General features: G+C 41.2%; 2 protein-coding genes across 3 annotated transcripts in view; one reads left to right on the top strand and one right to left on the bottom strand.

Moving 5' to 3' along the window:
* The window catches only part of PI4KA (phosphatidylinositol 4-kinase alpha), a 54,529-nt gene extending 39,979 nt beyond the window's left edge, over nucleotides 1–14,550 (bottom strand). The window contains exons 1-15 of one of the 2 annotated variants that reach the window (XM_030958666.1): nucleotides 14,329–14,550; nucleotides 12,198–12,314; nucleotides 10,964–11,057; nucleotides 10,215–10,303; nucleotides 9,664–9,736; nucleotides 9,082–9,341; nucleotides 8,331–8,400; nucleotides 6,257–6,405; nucleotides 5,621–5,686; nucleotides 4,530–4,626; nucleotides 3,951–4,142; nucleotides 3,141–3,241; nucleotides 2,280–2,409; nucleotides 1,409–1,541; nucleotides 596–691 (exon numbers count right to left, since the gene is read on the bottom strand). In XM_030958666.1, the coding sequence (XP_030814526.1) occupies nucleotides 596–691; nucleotides 1,409–1,541; nucleotides 2,280–2,409; nucleotides 3,141–3,241; nucleotides 3,951–4,142; nucleotides 4,530–4,626; nucleotides 5,621–5,686; nucleotides 6,257–6,405; nucleotides 8,331–8,400; nucleotides 9,082–9,341; nucleotides 9,664–9,736; nucleotides 10,215–10,303; nucleotides 10,964–11,057; nucleotides 12,198–12,314; nucleotides 14,329–14,550 (1,889 nt within the window). The remainder of the gene's footprint in view (nucleotides 1–595; nucleotides 692–1,408; nucleotides 1,542–2,279; nucleotides 2,410–3,140; nucleotides 3,242–3,950; nucleotides 4,143–4,529; nucleotides 4,627–5,620; nucleotides 5,687–6,256; nucleotides 6,406–8,330; nucleotides 8,401–9,081; nucleotides 9,342–9,663; nucleotides 9,737–10,214; nucleotides 10,304–10,963; nucleotides 11,058–12,197; nucleotides 12,315–14,328) is intronic. The other variant, XM_030958667.1, reaches the window with a different exon arrangement.
* A 261-nt stretch (nucleotides 14,551–14,811) lies between these two features.
* Nucleotides 14,812–23,305, top strand: SNAP29 (synaptosome associated protein 29). Its single transcript, XM_030959173.1, has 5 exons — nucleotides 14,812–15,179; nucleotides 16,579–16,775; nucleotides 17,049–17,134; nucleotides 18,088–18,192; nucleotides 19,238–23,305. The coding sequence occupies exons 1-5, from the start codon at nucleotides 14,970–14,972 to the stop codon at nucleotides 19,393–19,395; spliced, it is 756 nt and encodes a 251-aa protein (XP_030815033.1). The 5' UTR covers nucleotides 14,812–14,969; the 3' UTR covers nucleotides 19,396–23,305.
* Nucleotides 23,306–23,559: the final 254 nt, after the last annotated feature.

The raw sequence follows: 23,559 nt of genomic DNA, 5'->3' as shown, positions 1-23,559 counted from the left end.
ACATCACCAGCAGCTTTAGTACTGCCACTCTATACATCCCAAACATCAGAGGATATACTTGCACAAGCTGATTTTCAAAATAAAAGATAACCTCTCCCAAACTCATTATTGAGGAAGTCCACACTAACCCATGAACAAACTATTCTAAAATCAACATTAAAAAAGGCAAAAATGATGGGCAAAATACTAAGACAGTCAGACCAGCTACTACAGAACCTCCCCCATGAGAATTCTTGGTTAGTGAGGCTCTTAAAAGCAGAGCAAAATGCCACAAGTGACAAGATGTGTCTAGCCAAAAAAAGACAGCTGAAGCTTGAAGAGAAAGCATCACTCAGATGAGCACTCAAAACTGACTAACATTCACCAAAGATTTGCTGATTCAATCAGCTAAAACTGAATATACCTCCCTATATGAAAACGGGCTCAGCTCTGCAAAGACTTGGCATGGGAATATCTTGACCCCATGCACAAGCCCACTAATCTCAGAGACATTTAATTCTAAAATAATGAATGCTGCCAGTACTTGTATCTTAGAATAAGTCTCAGATTCACTGAGTGAAGGAAAAATTGGTTTTATGACTGACTGACAACTTACTTATCATTCTCCTGAGAGATGTACAGACGGTTGGATAAGCTGGCCAGAAAGGCCTCAACAATCACTGAATCTATGGTCAAGCCAGCTTTCAAGCACCTGGAGTAACAATGGACAGAAAAAGCACAATGGATCAATATAACATATCACTTTTAACTACTGTAAATTCATGCTATCTATATATGAGGGAAGCAGGTTTATACTGAAGAATAAGAAGTGATTGCCAAGGAACACAGTGGATACATTTTAAAAAATGAGCCGAGTTTCTACTTCTGCTTTCTCCAAAAACAATAATGATGGGAATATACAATAAGGAAAATTCAGAATCCACTGGTTGGAAACTTTAATTCCTTGTCTCTAGTCACCAACTATGTCTTCCCTCTAGGTCTCTGCAGCTGTCTAAAAGGGAAGAATAATCACTGCCCACGCGAGTGTGTGACAATCCCTCTGTTACATGAGGCTCAGTCAATGCGAGAACCTAAGCTAAAAACAAAAAAAACCTACTGAATATCTACAAAAGCACCTACCTACTGAAAATGGTGACTAGCAGACATGGGAACCAAAACAGTAAGACTGAATAATAATTTTACAGTTAGGATATAGACAGAACCAAGAGATGCCTGAAGGAAAACAAAGTTTTGACCAAACAAGGCACAAAGACTTCATGGCAGCACAGAGCAGAACCTTCTAAATGGGCACTGTGCTTTTCTGCCAGGGAAATACCACATGTTCAGCATGGTGCCATGGAAACAGCATATGTCCAGCGTGGTGCCAGGGAACCAGCACATGTCCAGCACGGTGCCAGCCCCCTCTTACCTGCAGATGTTGTCTATGGCAATGTCACGCAGCTGCTCATACATGGATGGCTGACCCTTCTTGCCAGACATTACATTTAGAGTGGACTCTGAATGCTCGTTGGTGACACTAATCTTAATGTCATTCCCACCTACTGAGAACACAGGAGTACAGAAATCAACACCACTTGATGAGCTATACAAGCCATTATTGCATTTGACTATTCCTAAATTATTATTCCTAAATTTAGCCACTTACTACTTTACTGTTTTGCTCTAGCATTACAATACTGTTTTTGCATCAGCAAGTGATTTGAATTGAACATTTTTCTTCTGGAAATCATCACTCAATATTAAAATCTAAAACCAACAACAAAAACCTGCCAAATGCCAAGACAGTCACATGGCTGGAGCAGAGGATGGGTATGGGGAGTGTGAGGAACGTGACCTCGTTCACTCTGGAGAAGAAGCAGCTTTGGACAGAGTCAGTGGCTGCCTCCCAAGCTGCAAAGTAGGCTACAGGGCAGACAAGCAGCCTTTGTAGGAGAATTAGACACAAGAGCCTCAACTCCAAACAAGGGAGGTTCCAGCTGGGTATGTGATTCTTTTCCCTCACTATGAGGATAATTATGCACTGGCTCTGGCTGCAGAGTTCCACTCAAGACAGAAGTGCTCAGTGTCAGCAGAAGAGACACAGCAGTTCTGCTGCTTACCCTTAGATACACTTCTACCAGAATTTCATTTGTTTCCCTCCTCCTGATCTCCAAAAAAAAAATACACAATTCCATCTCCATTTCCACCTACAGCTGCATCACCACAAAATACCAAAAAGTATGAAAAAGCCACAAAAGTTGGAAAACAATCATTCTGGAGCATAGGCTTTTTTCCTTTACCTGTATGATACTGGCTGTGATATTTGTAAAGTTTCACAAGCACTGGGGAAGGTATCACAAGAAAGTCTCTCAATGATGGATTGACAGAATGAACCACAACAGGGAACCTCTCACACAAACGACCCAGACCCTAAAAAGGAAAAAACCAAAAAACCATAGCTTTAGAATAAAACAGCACTATTTTTATTTCAGCTGCAAGCTTGCAACTTCAGCTCAATACAAACAAACAGAAAACAAAACAAATCCTACACAGTTTTGAGAGGTTCAGTTTTTAGCAGAAGATTTAGACACTTTAAGCCTGTAACTGTTTTGGGTTATTCCAAAGTGTGTCATATACCACTCAAGCCTTGCTGCTCTCTTCTTGGGTGTTTTCACAGGAGTTCGAGGAAATGAACTGCATTCTCCAAAAATAAAGGTGCTGTACAAGTGCCAACATTTAGAGGAATCTGATGGCTTACAACTTATGTGGTGAAAAACACCACATTTGTAAGACTGGATAAGTGCCCAAATAAGAAGACGAAAATTAGAATAACCAAGGCTTAATCTAAAACCTCAGTGACCTGCCAGTCCCAACATTTTAATTATTTGTGTAATGGACTAAGAAGTTAAATAGTTCAAAAATTAAATTCTGGTTAAAAACCCCTAATGAATATTATTCTTCAAGAAGTAGCTGAGCTAAGAAAATTCTAAAAGCAGTTCCTAGTTTTCACACCAGATCTCTGAAATCCAAATACAGAACACAGTGATGGAAAGTAATAAAGAGAGCAGATAAAGTGTTCTAGCAACCTGTAAAACTCAAAAACTTCTCATTCACTGATACAGTAACTGCAATAATTAATGACAAATACTGTAAAGACAGACCTGCAAACAGCAAATTAGCAGTGGCAAGTGAGCAATTATGACTTTGCTTGAGGTTTTTGACTGTAGCTTCTCTGATAACTTGATGCACAGGTTTTCTGCACCTTAAAAAAAGAAATCAACAGAAAAAAATTATTTTTAATCTGTTATTAGGCCACACACAACTCAATCCTTATTGGAATTTCTAAAATAATGGAGGCAATTTATAAGCTTCAATCTTGTGGTATAAGATTTAGTGCTGCTTCTGCAAAAACAGTTTTAGAAACTTAGCACCTGTACCAAACAGCTCTGTCAAACACTGCGACTGAAAGAATGACAGTATTTAAAGCTGATTTTGAGCATACTTCATACTGAACAGAAATTAAATATTGCAATGTCCAAAGGAAAAAAAATCCTCCACATATTCAACAGATGTAAGATTTATACAGCAAGAAGGAAAATAGAGGAAAAGTAAGAAAGAGCTTCCCAGTCCTGCTAGAAATGAAGAAAAAACATTTCCTTTAAAAGAACCACTGAGAAATATTTATGACATTAAGAGCAATAAATAAAACAGAAACTAGAAAACAAATAGCTGCATGCAATCCAGCATTTATAGCATCCCCCAGAGATAAGTAATAGGAAGTTTCTGTTTCCGTTTCTATACAGAGATGTCTAACTACTCAGCCAACTAATCTGACAACCTTTTGATGGAAGTTTTACCCTTGTATTCCGCTGAAATTTAATATTTCTCTGAGCACCATCTACTCCATAAGTATTTCTACAACTTAGAACACAATGAACAGACACTGCAGAGACCAAGAAGCATTTTTTTACTTTGTTCATCTTTCACAGCCCACACCATGAGATCCACACAGGCAGCATTGGCCTGACAGCGCAGTTTTAACGGGCTCAGCTCGTTGTGCAGTCGATCCACATCGTGGAGGATTTTCTGGAGTTCTGACTGGCTGCTGTTGAATTGCTCCAGCACAAAATCATGGATTTCCTTCACAAATGAGGTGGGAAGGTCTAAAGAAAGAAAAAGAAACAATATTATACTGGAAGGATGAAAGTCAGTGTATCAGAATAACAGCATATATAACAGTCATTGCTACATTATAAATTATATTATTTAATCAAGTTTATGTCCTGTCTAAAAGATAAATATCATAACAAAGTCCACCACTGAACAGACAATTCAAATGCCACCTATTAATCCTTTTAATGGTGGCCAAAATATTTTTTCTACTTCCATAGTACCTTTTTAAAATGGAAATATTTCAAAATACAAATTTATTACCCTAAGTAGAGTTCCCAGCAAATGCAAACCCAATGCTCAAGCACTCAATACAAAGCAGATGATGCTTGTGATCCTAAATATAATGAAGAATAAATAAAAATAAACAAATACTATACCTTTCATATAGTATAGTGTGTCTCTCAGCATTTTAAACTGAGCAAGGTAAAGAGGGTCACTGAAGGTTTTGTAATAGAGATCTGCACTACAACAGGTCTGAAAGACAAAAGAAGCAATTTGCTAGATTCAAAAGGAAGTGCTTTCCATTATACAAATAAGTAAATCTCACTCCACCTCCACAAAGTAAACAAGCATATAAAACAGGTACAAAAAATAACCTCACAGCTTTCCCCCCCTCTACTTTTAATAAAAGTACAGCCATTCAATGCATTTAACAAAATTCAGTCACTGTTTGATTTGAAGAGTGTGTCTGTTTCTCTAACAATGGGGCTAAAACCAAAAAAAACCAGGGGGGGTCTCAAAGCTCTCACTTTACAGAGATGGCAAAAAGAGAGGCTGAAGTTGTCTCCACTCAGGCCTACATTCTGAACAGGGCAGTGCTTGATGGGAGGCTGAGAGCAAAGCATTTGTGTCATTTCTGCACATATTTCAGCACACACCCCTTTCACCACAGCTTTATGCCCTGAGGAAATGAGGCAAACTCCATAAAATGTGTGGAGGCTGTGACAGAACTGCACCCAGGGGAGGGGAGAAGAAGAAATAAATCCTTGTTCTGAAACGAGGACTCACAGACCTAAAGAACCAAATCTGCCACCTCTGAGAGTCCATGAGCTGCAGCACTGACAAACTCATAGAAATGGCACCTAACAGAGCAGCAGTGATTTCCAAGCCACAAACTGAAAACAACAAATGCATTTCAGATATGTGAAAATGCCACTGCAATATGCAAGAAAGACCTTTGTCTACAGTAAACCAGTTTTGGGCAGCCAATGCTGTAATTTATTAGGACAACAGAGCTAATGTAGGAAAATAACTACTTTATCCTACGTTGGTGAAAAATATCACCTCCTTTACCATTTTTACACAGTCCAAGGTTAGATTTAAACCACTGAATGAACTGTTCAAAAAGGAAATTAGTATCATTTTGTACAGAGAAGGCATACCTTACATAGGTAAAATACTAATTTTGCAAGTAATAAAGCAAAAAATGAAGCATTAAAGTCATTAAAGAAAGAAGGTAAAACCATACCTCTGCAACTTCAGCTATAACTGCATCTAAGGTCTTCAGAAGAGAATCCTCAACAATCTGCTTTACCTATGGAGGGAAAAAAACCCAAACTAAAACAGGATGTTTCCTGTTAGTGACTCTAGATAGGAGCAGAATATAATTTAATAAAATTTTGCTTATGCAGAGAAAACACAAGTCACTTCACTATGAAGCCTCAGATGAAGTTAAGGCTGCAACAAGAACATTTGAGTCTCTCTGCTGTCCCAGAATAGCTGATGCCAGAAGCAGACAGGGCCTGCAGCTTCTGTCACTTGTGTGAATTCCCAGCAAACCCTTCAGGAAGTCTCACAGCAAAACCCAATCTTCTATTTCAGCTGCTAGCAGTATGCAGGTTACACCAGAACAAGTGGTCAAGCAGGAAGCAGTTGACATAAACTTATTTAAGTTTACAAATTCTGCATGGTTATTATGAGAGCTTTCCAGAATGCTATTGAAGCATGACATTAAATGTCATAAAAATAAAATTACACAAAGCTTGAGAGACAAAGGCTGTTGTTTTACTTGCAATTCTAAAAGCTTAAACTTAAACTGCATCTATTTCTAGCAAATATCTAGAACACAGTGTCACTGCAATCTTCATAAGGAGCCATCACACACCATGTTCAACAGCTGTCGGAGCATTTCCAGTGGGATGTTAAACTCTTTATTGTTAATACCATTGAAGAGAGGAGAAACTGAAAAGCTGGAGCTGATTGTGGAGAAGTAATAATCAGGATCCAGTGCACTCCCATCAGGAAGATATGAACCTGATCAGAAAAAAAAAAATGGAAATACAAATTTGAGGAAAGAATATTAACTTTTTTAATGGAAGCATTTAGCCACTAGAAAAGAGCTCTTTCTAACACAATCTTTACCCTGCCAGAGGTGCATTTCAGCTCATCTTCTGGTAAATTAGACAGAAAACTACGATACAATTGTCATTAGAAGTTTACTATCACAACAGAGAATTCATTACAATAACTTGTGTCCTTGTCAGAGATAATTCTGACAAGCCTTTCCACACTACTGATGTGCAACTACCTGAAAACATTTGTAAATGCCCCTTAAATCAGAAGCACAGAGATGCAAAGAACAGGTTAAGTCAAAACTGTCTTGCAAGGTTTTCCCCTGTATTAGATGAAATGAACACATGGCACAGTGTTCATCTTAGAATAGGCACCAATTCACCACAGCAATTTGAAAGCAAAGAGAAGCAAATTATTTTTCAGATTCAAGTACTCTATTAAGCAAACAACTTGCTCAGCAAACTACTCTTGGCTCTGTTTCCTCTTGAGAAATTACATCTCATGCCTTTCTGAAGTGCTCAGCTGGCTGTGCTAGAGTAATGTTCTTGTGATTAACAGGCTTTTAAGCAAGTCTATTTATTGACAACAAAAAAAAGGTCCTCAGTTCTTTTTTTTTTTAAGCTGTTAGCCTTGGCCAGAATAAAACCAAGGTCATTTCTCATCTTCAGAAGGCAAGACTATCACAAACTATATCAACAGAAGTAATACAAGAACTGACTGTAGCTGAAATATTTGGTAGAAGTCAGTACTGAAAATAAAATCCTGACTGGAATAATCATAACTCTACCAGAGAGACAACTAAAATAATCCAAAAGATTTTACAAAGTTGTCCACCTAAAGATTTAAGATTATTTCTGTTCTACTACAATAGTAACTCTCTAACCCACAACCTTTGGGTTTTGTTTATTTTTTTTTAATTCAAACCATGAAGAGCACAACATTGGTTCAACACAGTAGACAGAAGATAAACAGGTCTGTTCCTACTTGGCAATTTAAGAATTACTCTGTATGACTGAGGAAGAGATGCCTCTAGAAATAGCAATGTGAAGAGAAAAGAAAAGCAATGTGGAAGAAATTAATTTAAGCCAGGGCTTGAGAGAGGAGAATTGCCCAGAAACAGAGAAAGCCCAAACTGTTAAAAACCTGAAAGGGCCACACAAAACCAGAGACAACAAACCAGCTCAGATGCAGAGCTAGTCCTCCACGTGATTCATGAAGGAGAGTTTATTTTTAAGCCCTCCTTTGACTTAGAACTCACAGATGGAGCTCTACCACAGCTCAGGATTTAAGAGTTTGCATATTAATTCACGAAACTTTCTCAGGTTTTGGCCTTTTATGATACAGTAACCGATGCACATCAGTGAACACTCCACTTCAGTGTCTTCTTTAGTATTTCTGGCTTCAGAAAATTACTGGGTCTTCCACAATGGCCCACATCACACTCACTCCAAATGGAGCCCTTTTTTTTGGATTTATACAATGTGCCACAAGCCTCAAAGTTCCAGACCCTAGATCAACAATGTAGTTGTCCACTGAAGCACAATATTAACTCTTGTTCCTCAAAGTTACTCAGCCTAATCTCCTGAAATCTTTCTGGCCTAGCTGAATTAAGCTCCTCAGTACTAGGCACTGCCTAGCAGGAAGGGAATCAAGAAACAAGTAAAAAACCACTGAGCCTGGAAATTACTGCTGTTAATAATTACTTCCTACTGTCTTTAAACCACAATTAAAAAAAAAAATCCTAGCCAGCATGTGCCACTGAATTCCCATAAGAATTCTAAAAGGCAGAGGAAGGAGTCAAAAGGTTTTTTGTTTTAAATTTTCTATAAATAGAAAAAAACCCCAAATCACAGACTGTTCCTTAAGGTAATCTTAAGGTAATCTACCTTCAAAGTAATGAATTGCAGCAGGTCCTCCAGGAGAGCTGGGAGCAGGAAGCCCACGTTCAGGACTAACCTGAAACATTGCATAAAAGCTGTATTTTAGAAAATATTTATAAAACATTTAAAAACCTGTCAGGGAATAGATTGTACGCTTTAAAGTGAAACACAGCTTCAAGCAAAACTAACAGGAACTACATAGTGCTGGGTCTAACAGCTCAATTCCAGCCAAAAATGGGAAGTTAAAAAATGCCAGTTCAGTGTTTTGGCTAAAGGGAAGAGATCAGTGATGACTCCTCTACTGTATGAAACTATGCCAGTAACAAACTGTAGTTTCAAACCACCATCTGAATCCAGTCTTCCCCCAAGACAATGAACATCTACAGCTCCTGGTGAAACCAGGAAGAGCTCCTGTATCCTCTCATGAAAGCATCAGCCATTAAGTGCCAGCTTCTCGATTTTACAGATGAACATTACAATGCCTTTTAATGATAATAACACAAGGAATGGCATTTGCCAAATGCTCCATGTAAACATTTACTAGTACAGTTGCTACTTTAACTGCCACTGATTGTTCTGAACTCTGGAAACTACAAAACTATTTTGAAGCTCAGTTGTAGAACCACAATAAAGACATTTGTATCTGCTCAAATAATGTGTTAAGAGACTCTCTGGATATCCAGGCTTAAGTCTTAACTCCACTGAGACCAAGAAATCATCTCAGTGCCAACTCCAACACAGAGCAAGTCACACAAACCTGGGTGATGCTGCATACACTGCTGGCCTTTCTCTTCAGTGTTCCTTCCTGGCAAACAGTGAGCAGAGAACTGGGAAGAATTGATCTGAAATCATTAAAGGATCGACGGCGAATTCCTTCGAGCTCTTCTGGAACTCTCAGGGAATGTGGGGGAATTTTAGGAAAAAGCTTTGAAAGGAGAGCCTCCTCTGAATTGCTGTAGCGACCAAAGGCTCGAGAAATTCCTATCAGGCAGGGCACTGCATACTTGCATAAATACTCTGGAAAAGAAAAACACATATAACAGCAATTAACAGTAGAACTTCCTCTTCATGGCTTTGCTACCACTTCACTAAACTGTTTTTGCCTAAACTGTTTTACAACAACTGATTTGTACAAGCAGAGGAAAAACCATGAAAGCATCACAAATTACTACAATTTTGCTTCCGTATTTTCCAGTCAGCAACAAACAGAACAGAGAAGTGCTAAGGGAAGCGGAAAGACAAAACTCACTTTTCAGGACTGATCCTGATAACCGGCAAACACACACAAGAGAAGTTCAGAGGACAGGAGTTACAAATACAGTAACAATTTTATCACTACCTTTATCATGCATTTGTGGTGTCTGGCACATTCCCAACAGGAACTGCATTACTTGTAGGACTGTATCCACGATCTAAAGTCATCAAGACAGACATACAAAAATATCTTTTGGTAAGGAGATATCATTATCTTACACCAGATCATTATAACAAATGAAACTTGTAAACATTAACATAAGCACCTCTGTGAAGATTTCTTGATGTTGTGTGACTAAAAGATTACATTGCCCTCACTCAGGCTACAGAGCTTCTCCTGTAAAGTCTGCAGTGAGCTGCAAGCACTACACAATGAAACTGCAGCACTCCCAACCTCAGTATCAAAACTGGAATTTTAAAACTCTGGCCTCAGCAACTGACACCTAAAAGTAACTGCAGACCTATGAATATCCTCTAGGTACTTGACTATTAACACAAGCAAATTAAAGCATCAGTGCACACACTAAGGCAATCAGCCCCTTGCTGACAGGGAGCAGCTGTGCTCCTTTCCAGACATTTGTCAGGATTGCAGCATTGGAAAACTGCGTAATACAGCAGCACAAACTCAAACTCCACCTGCTCTCGGAAAGATGCATCCCTGTAAGCCACGTCAGATAACAAGGTCACTAAGCAGAAACTGAAGTTTTCTGCCACTGGAAGCAAACCTGCAAAGTAATGGAGAGAAAATCAGCCACTTAAGCCTTGTTAGAGAGAACCAGCACAGAAAGAGCAAACTATAAGAAAGCAAGAAGACACAAGTGACTCCCATGTCATAAAGTTCTGAGGCAGACTGTAGACAAAAACAGTATTACATACAAAATTTAGAAGCACTCTAACCATCATAATTTCAGCATAAATGTTAAAAGAAAAATCAGAATTAAAAACCTTCCCAGACTTTCAACTTATTGGAAATAAACCTTAATTATATAATACTGTATGAAAGTATTCTTACATTAAGGAAGCAAAGAATGAAGTGGTTTAAACAGCAACTAAGCATCAAAGCTAAAAGTAGAACAACAGATCTCATGTTCCACTCTCCTACTGTGGCTACTACACGATCTTCTCCAGTTTAATAACAAAATAAATCGAACACAGAACTATTTGGAAAGTGCAATTCATCAAAAGCAGCAAAGCAGGAAAACAGGGATCTATTCAACTTCCTTTGGCTTCTAAAGAAAATCAGTATTAAAAGACATCAAGCCAGGAGCTAAGTAAGAACATAGCAGGACTTCTCCCCACCCCTTGAGTCATGTCCCGAACAACCTTTGCTATGTCTATCTCCTGGCTGGCATTCCATGACAAAAATCAAAAACTCCAAACATCACCTCTGCCTTTCCGTGCATTGCTTTCTTCTATCCACTGCACTTTGGGAAGGCCCTTCAGGAGCCGCAGAAGGTAAGGAACCACATGATCCTTGTGCTAAAGAAGAAAATATTCTATTTAAAATGGAGAAAAACAGCTGAACCATATAATCTCAAGATACTTCAGAGATATGGTAAAATTACGTTAGCACACACAGAACTTGCTTCTAATAATTACTCCACAGGCTTCTTGACTATTGCAAAACTGATTTCAAAACAAGCAAATGAAAGTAACCCAATTCAGTGCCTTAAATCCAAGCCTTTCACTCCAGGCAACAGTTCATTCTCTGTAAAAGCTGGAGAAGAAAGTTCCAGAACAGTACCTAACTGCAAACACATTATTGACAGCAAGCTCCCAAAAAAATTTAAGACAGCAAGAAATTCAGTGTGCCAGTGCCAATTCAGTACATGTGACATATCCTAGGGCCTTACACAAGCCACTGAACACATCCATGTAACACTTCAGCTCCCTCACCTGCAAATCAAAGTACAGCACAGCTGCCTTATATAAAACCCAACCAAACACAAAAAGAAAAAAGAACAAGGTCAATAATATCCATGCAAGCTGTACCATAGCACATGGGTACTAAACAGAAGTCAATTCAGGCTTGATGCAAACCGTAGCAATATAAAAGAATTTAAAGTGAGGTCTAACAGCATTGGACCTGTGACTCTGTCCATGCTTCCCCTCCTCTACACAGAACAATACCAGGCCCAGCAGTCAAAGGGAAGAGAAGCAGCTTGTGCTGGCCCTGCTGGCAGACACAGAAGGGATGCTTGTGTACAATGCAGCCTGTGTGCCCTGTCTGTCTGTCTGTTTATCCTGGCATGAAAGGGCCTATTGCAAACCTGGCCTTCAGGAGCGCATCGGAGCATCCTTGTCAGTCAGGAGTATGTGGGGAAGAACATGCAATGACACACCTGGTTTGAGTAAATCCTCCTGAATACTCTTTCCTTTCTCTGCTTAAGCCATGATGACCAGAAAACACAGCAGCAGTTCAGCTATGGCAGTGCCATGGCTAGTGCCTATCACATTTATCAGTATTGCCTTGCTCAACTGACAGCATCCATCTCTTATTTCTGATCTTTTTATCTACTTTTACGAAGAGCAAATACCAACTTTTCATTCACTGAACAATTAAACTTGAATTAATCCAAGATCTTTGAAGGTAAATGGTTACCAAAGTGGGAAAAATACCTGAAGGTCAGATTCAACTAGGAAGATCCCTAAAGCAATAACAGCATCCCTGCGACGTTCATCCAACTGGAAAATCCCGTGGAAATCCACTGGACACATACAGAGCAGCTTTTGTACCTGAAAAACAGCAGAGGGAAAGAACAGTGGAGCAAGATTGGAAACCAAAATGAAGCTTGTTTGAAGTGCACAGTGGTCTCTCCACCTTCTGGAATACATCTGGCAACGTTACCCTCCGCCAGTCATCAATCTCACTGAGAACATCCAAGAGCCAGGAAAGAGTGAGGAATGACAGAAACCAGAAAAATGCAGAAAAATCTCAAGTGGATGTCAAACATTTTTACTACAACGTGGGTCAATTTAAAGATTTTCTTCAACACTTGATCAAAGTGCTGAGTATGATAAAGTCTTTGTGCCACTACTTCACTTTCAGATGTGCAGGAAACGTGCAGCAGGCACTTTTATTATATTTACTCAACTCCTGTAACCAAAAATAGGTGGATGGAGCTTTAATTACAGCTGTAACAATGCCTCCTACATATACAGCACTGAACAATTAACTGTTACCAACCTGTGTATGACTCCTGCTCAAATCCTTTCAGCATAACAGATTAAGTATTCAGAATTAATATTTTCACACTATTCATCTATTACTTTACTCCACACTTAACAAACACACACTTAAAGAATACATCAAACCTCCCAAATACTTTGTTATTCTATGGAATTGTTAACAAATGGGAAAATGCAACAAGCATGTTGTTTTTTTACAAATTTCCTTGATGTTAATAAATACTATCTAGAAAGGCCCTTCATAATAAATAACTATGATTGACTCACCTATGTTTGAATGCCAAGTCACTTCCTATTTAGATAACTCTCAGAACATCCAACGTCAAACCTTCTAAAGCAAGAAACGTCCCTAGAGGATTAGAAAAATTGACTGGATGCTCAGTGGAATCCAAGGTTCTGGTCCTTCAACTGCCAGACCTCCTAATTCCAAGACCTGTAGTACAACACAGATAATCCTCTTGCTCATTTTAAAATACAGTAGAGGAAATATGAACTTTGGAAGATGACTGCTGATACATGTGTTCCACATCAGGTTACATTTACAATAGCATGGGTGAGCAACCCTGGCTAGATATGAGCTGTTACTATAATTGAACTGCTGTATTCTGGCAAATTGGAAAAAAAATCCCTGGATATTTGTGAACCAACAGCAGGGCACAGAAAAATTATTCACCATTGGCTGCCACACCAGTGAAACATTTCCAAGACAAGCAATAAGAAAAGAAAGCTGCAACAGCTGGCCCAGAACAAGCACTATAGTTTTCATCAGCACAGAGCGGTGATTTTTTTCAGCCATTTAGTCACGATTACTGCCTGATGCAATTCGGACATGCTGTCACTTGGTGCCCAGACCCAGCACAGGAGGCTGTCCATCCCTAGGGCGGGCAGCACCTGCCCGGGAGCGGGGCAGCCCCTCGGGGGGAGGGCACTGCCCTCACACGGATCCCCGCGGTTCTCCCTTCAGCAGAGCTTCATCTCACCCACATTTCACCCGGCACTGATTGCGTCGCCTGGATTTAACCAGATACATGGAGGAAAGCCAGCCCTAATTAGGTTGAGACTAATTGTTCCCACAAGATTATATTCCACAGATTTGGGGGACACGCAGCAATATCTAGTTCTTTGCCCCGAGGGTTCGCTGCTGACCCGAATTTTTGGGTCAAGCTGGCCCACAGGAGCATCCCTGAGGCCCGGCTGCCCCGAAGGCACGGACGGACGAAGCGGGGCTGACAGAATCCCTCCGAGCCCACAGACAGCCCCACTCAGGCAGGGCAGAGCCCCCGGGCATCTCCCGGCCCGCGGGCACGCTCGCTGCCCCCAGCCCGCTTCTCACGGGTGACAGTGCCAGGGGCCGGCCGGACAGCCCCTCACGGCACGAACAGTGCCCAGAAGGGGCCACGAACTGCGCCGGGCAGGCTCCTCGGGACTGCTGCGCACACAGGGGCCACTCCTCCCGCGGCACGGCCCCCCGCCACACGCGGCTCCCACGCGTGACAGCCCCGCAGCCTGCACACACGCAGCGCCCCACGCGTGACGGCCGCTCCCCACAAACGCCCCTCACCTTCTCCAGAGGCGCCGGGTTCTGCACCGCCAGCGACCGCGCCAGCGACAGCACCGTGTTGAAGTAGAAGCCGCGCGCGGTGGCCGCGCTGCTCCCGCGCCCCGCAGGCCCCGCGGAGGGAGCCGCGGCGGTCCCGGCCGTGGCAGCCGCCGTCCCGGCCGCCGCCGCCGTGGCCGCCGTGGCCGCAGCCGCCGCTGCCGCCGCCACCGCCGCGGCCGCCATGTTGTGCGGGAACGGCGCCGGCCCGCTCGCCCCGCCCCGCCCGCGAGATCAGCGCCTTCCGCGAGAGCACGGCGCACCAATCACACCACAAAGATGGCAGCACCCAGTATGGCTTCACTTCCGCCCGGTGGCCCGCCCTCCCTGCCCTCGCCCCTCCCTGCGCAGCCAGCCCTCCACATATTTCCCCCCCGCCCCGCGCCGCAGTGGTTCCGCCCAGCAGCCGTCTGTCCACCAGCGGCGCTGCGGCGCGCTCACCCCGCCCCGCGGGGGGGAAGGCGCTCGGTGGCTGCACCCAGCGCTTCCGCCCGGCACTCGGTGCCGTGCGCGGAAGCAGCGGAGCGGCCGCGGCCCTAGGCGGGGGCTTGGGAATTCCGTGAGGGGCCAGGACTCCCCGCAGACACTGTCGCGTCGGCGGCGCCATGTCGGCGCTCCCGAGGAGCTACAACCCGTTCGCGGAGGACGAGGAGGAGGATGTGGCGCCGGCGGGTCCCGGCGGGGCGGGCGGCGCGGAGCGGCAGCGGTACCTGCAGCAGGAGGTGCTGCGCCGCACCGCCGCCACCGCCGACAGCACCACCCGCTCCCTGTCGCTGCTCTACGAGTCCGAGCGCATCGGCGTGGCCGCCTCCGAGGTGGGTCGGGCCGGGAGCGGCCGCGGGGCCCGAGCGCTGCCCCTGCGCTCCCCCCTCCGGGCGGGGAGTCTTGTTCTCCCTGTGCCCCGGAGAGTTTCCTGCAATGCCTCTTTAGTCGGGGTTTTCCAGCCAACCTGTCTCTGTGTTTTCTGCGTGGTGGCGTTTGGGTTTTGAGGGAAAAATCCCGGTTACAACCTGTGTGTCTGAGCAGTGCTGAGGCTGGGACTCGGCCGTGTTTTCAGCCGCTTTCAGCAGTTCTTACTGATTTTAGCTGACTAAAAAGTTTCTCTAGCAGTTCTCTTGGTTAGATGAACAGGGCCTTCCCTGTTAGTTGTTTGTGATGTGCTTCAGTTCACCCTGATTAATCATTTCCTTCATTCCTCAGGCCCTGTTTCAGCACTTTGTGCTCGGGCTCAGCTCCTGTCCGTTGTGTCACCTGCTATAATGGGATGTTCCTTGGGTGATGTGGTTGCCTAAATTAACCCCAGAGCATCCCCAAGCTGCAGCCAGTCCTTATCCTCAGAGGGTTCTTGGTGGGACTTCTGTGAACTTTCAGACTCGTGATTTGTTTGCCCAGGAAATCACAAGTGAGGAATCAAGAATTCAGGCTTGACACAGGGCCTGTGGTAAAACTTGAAGTCTGTGTGTTTGTGCTTTATTGAGAGGGGGAAAAAGGTAATATTCAACTAAAATTTCCCAGACTTTAGCAAGAATATGAACACAAGTTCTTTGTTTTGCGCTGGTGGTAGCTGCAGGCAATTTTTTCTGCCAGCATTAATCTTTGGATTACTTTGGAATAGTGCTTGTGCTGCTGAATTAGAAAATAATGTACTTCTATATAGAAAAATTCCTAAATCTTGCACTGCTAAAATTAACTCAAATACTCCTGAAGTCTGAAGAAATTCTGTTTGTGTTTATTTCCTTTGGTTATTCTATTTCTAAATTATCAGAGACATCCTAGTAAGGTGAAAATAGAATCCTTTCCCTGTTAAGATGCCATTCATAACTAGAAATTTTCCTGCTTGCTCATTCCCTTGCCATAAACCTGTGCGTTTCCACCATATCACCCATCTAGTGGTCAGCCATAGATGAAATGTCAGCTTGACAAAAGACTAGTATAGAAAACTGCTGGATTGTTTGTGGTAGGTGCCAAGAACCCAGCATGTCACAGGGATGAGGATTTTACAGCTGCTTAATGCAGCGGCTGACAAGCAACTCTTGAAGGAAATGCCCTGGAGGAAGGGGAGCGAGGGAAAAAGCTGTTTGCCCTTAGAAATAAATTGTACAAATGAAGGAATGCTGTTATTTTTCTTCAGAGTGTCACCTTCTTCAGTGTTAATTGTTTGGTGTCTCAGTTTATCCTGGCTCTATGATCTGTTCTCTCTGTCAATGCCCTCAGGAGCTCGTCCGGCAGGGAGAGGCTCTGAAGCGCACGGAGCAGATGGTGGATAAAATGGACCAGGACTTGAAAACGAGTCAAAGGCACATCAACAGCATCAAGAGTGTCTGGGGGGGCTTGGTAAACTACTTCAAAGCCAAACCACCAGAGAGCAAGCCAGAGCAGAATGGAGCCCCTGAATATTATGCTAACAGCAGGTAAGTGACATAAACTTTTTATTTGGGACTTGTCTCCCTCAGCATCTCTGACATGTCACCAGAAAATCAGAAAATAAAACATCTGGTGGTTCTTTCAAACTCCTGTAAACTCCTGACAAATCTCCTGGAGATTTGTATCCCAACCTTCATGCTTTGAATTCTAGGGAATTGGTTCTATTGTTTCCTGAGGTGGTCTAGCTGCCTTTTTTCTTTAATGCCAAGGTCAATAGTAATGCTTTCTTTTTTTTTTTTTTTTTTTTTTTTTTTTACTAGGTTAAAAGAAGCAATGATATCTAGTAAAGAGCAAGAGTCAAAATACCAGGAAAGCCATCCAAATTTAAGGAAGTTAGACAATTCAGGTTTGTTAACTTTATTTTACACTGAATGCCTGTCATCTTTGTGGGACAAACTTGCAGAGTGATGAAGGCAGAGACCCTTCAGCCTGCCCAGATGCTGACTTACCTTGCTGCCTAACATCTGGAGATTGTATCCCAGACTTCATGCTTTGAATTCTAGGGAATTGTTTCCATTCAAATCTTTATCTCCGTAGTGAAGATGTTATACCTGCTAGAGGCTAAAAGCACCCAGTGCTTATATTTGCAGAGAATGCACACAGTGAGCAGACAGGGTTTCCCTGAGTTTGCCAAAATGTTGCACGCTCAGAGGTTCTCCTTTTAACCATTGTTTGTCATAGTTTTCAGATACTTTTTCCTTGTTATTTCAGACATGGAATCTAAGCCTTCATACAGAATCTATTTCTTGATTCTCAGAAGGTGGTGTTTGGCCTCATTCCTCCTCCTCTCAATCTGTTAACTTCTGTGAGGGCTTTTCCCTACTAAATAACTGTTTATCGAGTGAGCCTGGGTTATTTCACACAGTAAGAGTGGGAAAGCAGCAGGATATCGATGATGATGATGATGTGTGAGTAAGGGAATGAAGGCTTTGGGGGCTCGGGTCCCATCCCAGTCCGTGCAGTGCCAAGCTCTGTCCAGCAGAGGGCAGAGCGGCTCCGGCCGCCCCAGCCCTTGGTCCCGCCCGGGTGGGCGCTGCGGGCTCGGTTTGCTTTTCTCCCCCAACTCCTTACCAGAGCTACAGGCGGCAGCCCAAAAGAGAATAATTGTAGCTTAAGCGTTCATCTTGAGAGCTGGCCTATAGACCATGGTCTTGGACTACTCCTGGTACTCTGGTTACGTGATTACCTGGCAGCTGTGTACAATCTAATTTTTAACAGCCTTGCTAAAACTTCAAAACCTCTTCTCACATGTTTTTTTTTCATTTTAATATAATATTCTGTACTCTATATTTTTAACAGACCATGACTTCAACAAAGCAGATTTAGTTTCTTCAGTGCAAAGTGATGCCTACCCAAAGAACCAACACCTGCGAGCTTACCACCAGAAAATTGATACCAACTTAGGTGAGTGAGGAAACTGAAGCTGTTTGATGTCATACAATGCAGAATTTTTGATTCCTAAGCCAGATAGAATTATTAAGTGATATTAAGTGACTTTTTTGTTTAGTTAACGTGCAAAATGTGATGATAATTAAAAAAATAATTTGCTTGTATTAGCATTTCAAAACTATATACATGTTACATCAGTTTAGACCTAAATAATTTAAAGCAATGCACAGCTCTTGAAGTACATGTTTTGTTGAAAGTTGCTAAGAATTGAAAGGCACTGAATATTTAATTTGTGGATTTGCTGCATTTCTTTTATTACTTCTTAAAACCATTCAGCTGAGTTTGCCTTCCTTTGTTCTGTAGCATGTAGACAAAGTACCTGTTTGCTTATGTGTGTCACTGTGTAGCTGATCTAGAAAGAAGAGGTTGGGAAAAAATCAGAAAGGAATAAATCAAAGAAAAATAGTTGGTCATAAGAGCTAGTGGAATCCCATTTTTTTCTGTTCACAAGCTGTGGAAAACTTACTAACTTCAATAAGTATTTATACCAATCAATCATGCAATGAAATTGTCACCTTTTGGTCACTTAGAAAATCTAGAAATGGGAGTTTTTCATCCATGATAAATAACTGCTTTAATCTTCAGTGCACTGGTACAATCTCTGCATGAAGTTTAAAGAAAAACAGTTGAGATAGTGAGCATACTGTGTATGCTGAGCAGAGAATATATGTACCAAATTTTCTATGAGATACATTTTTTAAAAAAGGTCAAAACTGCATTAGAGGGTATGTCATGTGACAAAGATCCAGTTTGGTGTTAAGCATTTGCTTAACACCAAATGTAAAATGTTAAAAAGGAGGAAGTGACCAGTTCTGGTGGTAACAGTACAACTATGAACATACCAGTGCTTCCTCTATTTCAGAGGAACACTCACACTTGAGGAATTGTATAAACATTTTCTAACCCAGGCTTTTGGAGAAGAAGGAATCCTGATATTGTCCATGTAGATAATCTGTGTTTCGGCACTTTGATTCCTTATGGTGCCTCTCTCCCCTGACAGATGAGATGTCTTCTGGGCTGAGTCGCCTGAAAAGCCTTGCTCTTGGCCTGCAGACTGAGATAGAAGAGCAGGATGATATGTTGGATCGGCTCACAAAGAAAGTAGAGACACTGGATGTCAACATTAAAAACACTGATAGGAAAGTCCGACAGCTTTAAAGGATTTTTAGAATTTCTTTTGTCCAGTGTTGGTTCATCCTGAATGCCTCATCTCAACCAAGCTCTTAAAAGCATCTTGGGCGGTATCTGTTTCTCCTTTTTTTCTGTTCTGTTACTGGTTCTGTTGTCATTAAAATTACATAGCCTTAAGTCAGCACAGTACTTTACATTTCCTCTTAGTCTACATGGGAAAAGTGCATGTGGAGTGGAATCCCCCAGCACTGGGTCAGGCTGCCCCCCTCACTTGTGTAACCACGTTGTGTGTGTGGAGGGATTCACACTCCACAGAGCTGCAGTGTCCTTGGCCTGGGAGTGTGATGAGAAAAGGAACTGCATTTTTGCCTCTGTTTTGGGGAGGGGGCAGGGGGAACAGAATGTGCTGCTTTGTTCAGAAGAAATGTTGCTAATTCTCTTTACCTACAAATATGTTAAATTCAGAAAAAATGCTGATTTCCAGCTGTAAAAATATTTTTAAGTGACTGTTCTGCAGCATTTTGGGGGCTTAAGGAATGAACTGTTCTGTGGAAGTTGTAAAATATCAAGGGTGTCATGCAGTAATGGTAATATCATGTGTGTGTTCCCTTTCCTAAGATGATTTTGCCCAAATGGTGCATCCACAAATTGTGGTTTTTATGTTTGGGTAACTAAATACTTTTGCTTTTACAGTCTTGTCAGTAAAGATCTCTAAGGGTATCTTCTGGTCTGCAAGAAATGTTCATTGACAGTGACCCAAAATGTTTGGGTAACAAAATCAGGGCTTCAATGTGTGTGCTCTTAAAGATTCTTCTGCAGAAATGGTCACCATCTGTTTTTCATTTTCTGCTCTTTCTCACCTTATTCATTTAGGTGGCTATTTGAAAAATCAGCTTCCATTTTAGAAATGGAGAGTTGATCTGATAGCACAAACAGATTGTAGAAGACTGTTCTTTAGCATTTATTTCAGATGTGATTACAGCTGGAGCAGATGCTGGGCTTTGCTAATTAATTTGACTGTTAAGAAACTCCACTACGGTTCACATTGGCTCAGCAGGTATGAATAATTCCTGCAAATGAAGAAATACCCAAAACCATTTTTGAGTCTTCCAGATAGAATTTGGGCTTTCACTTTGTTTTGTTCTTTTGTAAGGGTCACTGTAGAACAAAATCACAATTCTGCTCCAGCCTGAAGACATGACAGTGAGAACTTGCTGTCTGTCTTGAAAACAAGCAAGGAACTCCTGTTTGGAGAGGCCAAGGGACCTGTGTCAGTATTGGAACATCACAGGTGACAATGTGTAGCTAGGAAGAGATTGTTACTTCTTTTGAACTAGTGCCACATTGCCTTATGAATTAAAGAAAGATTTGGGTGTTCAGAGCTGTCAAGCTTGTCCCTTTCACAGATGTCACATTCACACCCCACTCATTCCTTTTTCAAGGCATGTGTTTCCTTGAGCTCACTTGCCACAAGGTGCAGCCAGTTGTTAAGGAGATAAGAGAAACTGAGCCTTTCTTGTTTTACTATGTCTCCAGAAAGTTCACTCGTAGAAAAATAAATCACTAAAAAAGCTACACTTATTGGACATAGTGTTATGGAAAAAAATACTATTTCTGCCATACAGGCAGGGTTGAGTTGTGAATTAGATTTAAGGTGAGCCTCTGTTCCCTTTGTTACTGATGGCATTGATTTCAGTCCCCCCCACAAAACATCTCTTTTGGAGGGTCATAAAACTTCAAGAGCAACTGAGTACCTTTAATTGCTTTTTAATTTTTCCGTTTGTATCATTTATGCACATCAAGAATTATAAATGGCCTATTAATATTAATATATCAATTTACTGTTTGTGTTTATACCATGATTAATTATCTTACTCTGTTAGAATATTTATTAATTATATAATTTGATGTCTCAAGATAGCTGATACATTTATTTTGTAAATTATATAGTTGCTAGTGTTCATATGTTAAGTACCTCAGTGAAGGAAGATGAAAATTTTGATTATACCTGGTTTCGTTTCTTATTTGTTTAATTAATACTCCTTTTAGTGTGAAATCTGCCTTCACCTGTAAGCAACTGTGTCACAACTCAGTGTTTGCTCTGATAACAAGGGTGGACACTGAGTGAGACTTTCTTGACTAAGTTATGGCACATGAAGGAAAAATGTTACTGGAGGATCTGGTTGTGTTATGTGTAGTGAGAAATCTGGAGCTTGAATCCAAGCAAAAATCTTTGATTTAAGGGTGAGCTGTGCTGCCTTTCTGATGTGAGCTATTCCATTTTTAGTCTAAGTTACTTCACAGAATTAACTCAAGTTTTTGAGCAAAAGTTTAGTTGTATTGGCCTTATGAAATAATCAATGCATCCTGGATATCTTTGATGCCTTTAAAAACACAGGCAGGGAAGGGAAATAAAAAATAAATCCCTGTTTGTGCTTTGAGAATGCCCTGATCCAAGCAGAGCAAAAACCCAGGATCTCAGCCATGTGGAACCTATACAGAGGTCTAACTCCTAACAACCCTGTCCACTGCCTCAGTAATGTATGCCTGCTTTTGCATAGGTTTTCTTGCTCTATTGATTATTCTTGTTTGGTTTTAATGGCCTTGTTTTAAAGGATCATTTCCCACACTGGGTTTCTTTTGCAGGGAGAAAAAATGGTGCATGGATATAAAAGAATTTCTGCTACAAACTGAATTGCTTGTCTCTGCTTTCATATTAATTTTTGCTGATAACAAACTTAAGTCCAACTGACATGAGGAGACACCACTATTTTATAATAGTGATGATGTTTTTTATCTCTTGGAATAATTTTCCATCCTACAGGAAAAGGAAATTTAAAGGAAAATAACCACATGATTTTTGCTTTTCCAGGAAATGCCATTTTGCATGTATAGTGAAGGATTTACTTCAGTAGCTTTTCTTACTGTTTCCTCAGATGGACTTTTATTTCTTCTTGGATACTGTTGAAAAACTTAAACTGTGTAGAGTCCAGGACTTTCAGAAGAAGTTTTATTTGCACTCATGTGCTAATTTTTGATAAAATAAATTATTTGCCTGCATATTCATGTTGGCATATAAGCTGGTGTTCTTGCAGCAAAATAGCTCTTGTTAATTTTATTGGCTTGGGTAGAAGTTTAATAAGGTCAGAAGAAGATGGCAAAAAAAATTTAAGTATTCTTTATAAAAAGCAAATTTCCAGTTTCTCAAAAAGTTTGCTAATTAATATTGAAGAGATCTTAAACACTGGGAAGTAGCATATGCCCTTCATAACGCAGATATAAAATTCTAAAAGCAGCAAGGAAAAAGGATGGGAATAACCAGTATCTGATGACTAGACTCCTAGGTGTATTTGATTTTTAAATTTCCTGAGCATTGAATTAAATCTTGTAACAAATTATATGTAGCTGAATTTTAGACTGTACTACACAGATTTCTTTTGCAGTGCTGAGCTGTGTGGCCTCTACTGAAATCATTGGGACATGATGATGTCAGGGGTTCTTCTAATGTGTGAAATTCACCTGAAATATTTTGCTGCCTAGTAGTCCTTGTGAAGTGATGTCATTTGTTAAATGGTGAAATAGAAAATATTTTCCAACCAGTCTGCCTTCTGAACAAACATTTTTGTAGGCATTTTTACAAGCATAACATCATATGGAGGATATGTGTTAATTTTGTATAGAGGATATGTGTTAATTTTTACTTTGAAACTCATAGGACTTAATTTTCAAATCACAGGTAGTGATTATTTGTGTCTATGGCTTTTTTTAACTAGAACTTTAATTCTGTGCCACCCAGGTATAACACTTTTTGTACAAGTCAAATTGCATTATCTTTTATTTGAATGCTAAACTGGACTGTAGTTCATCAGTTGAAGAGATTGAATGGAATGAGTGTTGAATGGTAAGACAGTCAATAAAGGTGCTTATTGTTCATGAAGAGTTGTTGCATTTATTTCGCACATTTTTTTAATTACAACTTCATTGATGCTCTTCCCACTTAAGATCTGTTAAAACACAGGACCTACTCTGTTAAATTTGTACCAGCATGGACATAGTTTTGCAGCTGGTGGATTTTGCTTTCTGAGAATAAAAGAGGGTATGACATTTCTATGTTATTCTTGAGTAAATTCTCTTAGATCCTGAGAGAGGAATGTAAACAAGCATTTATTTTTGCAAAAGAATTTATTTGTG

Source organism: Camarhynchus parvulus, chromosome 15 (assembly GCF_901933205.1).
Source record: "Camarhynchus parvulus chromosome 15, STF_HiC, whole genome shotgun sequence".
NCBI lineage: Eukaryota > Metazoa > Chordata > Aves > Passeriformes > Thraupidae > Camarhynchus > Camarhynchus parvulus.
The sequence above is the reverse complement of the archived record's forward strand: the minus strand, read 5'-3'. Positions and strand labels throughout refer to the sequence as shown.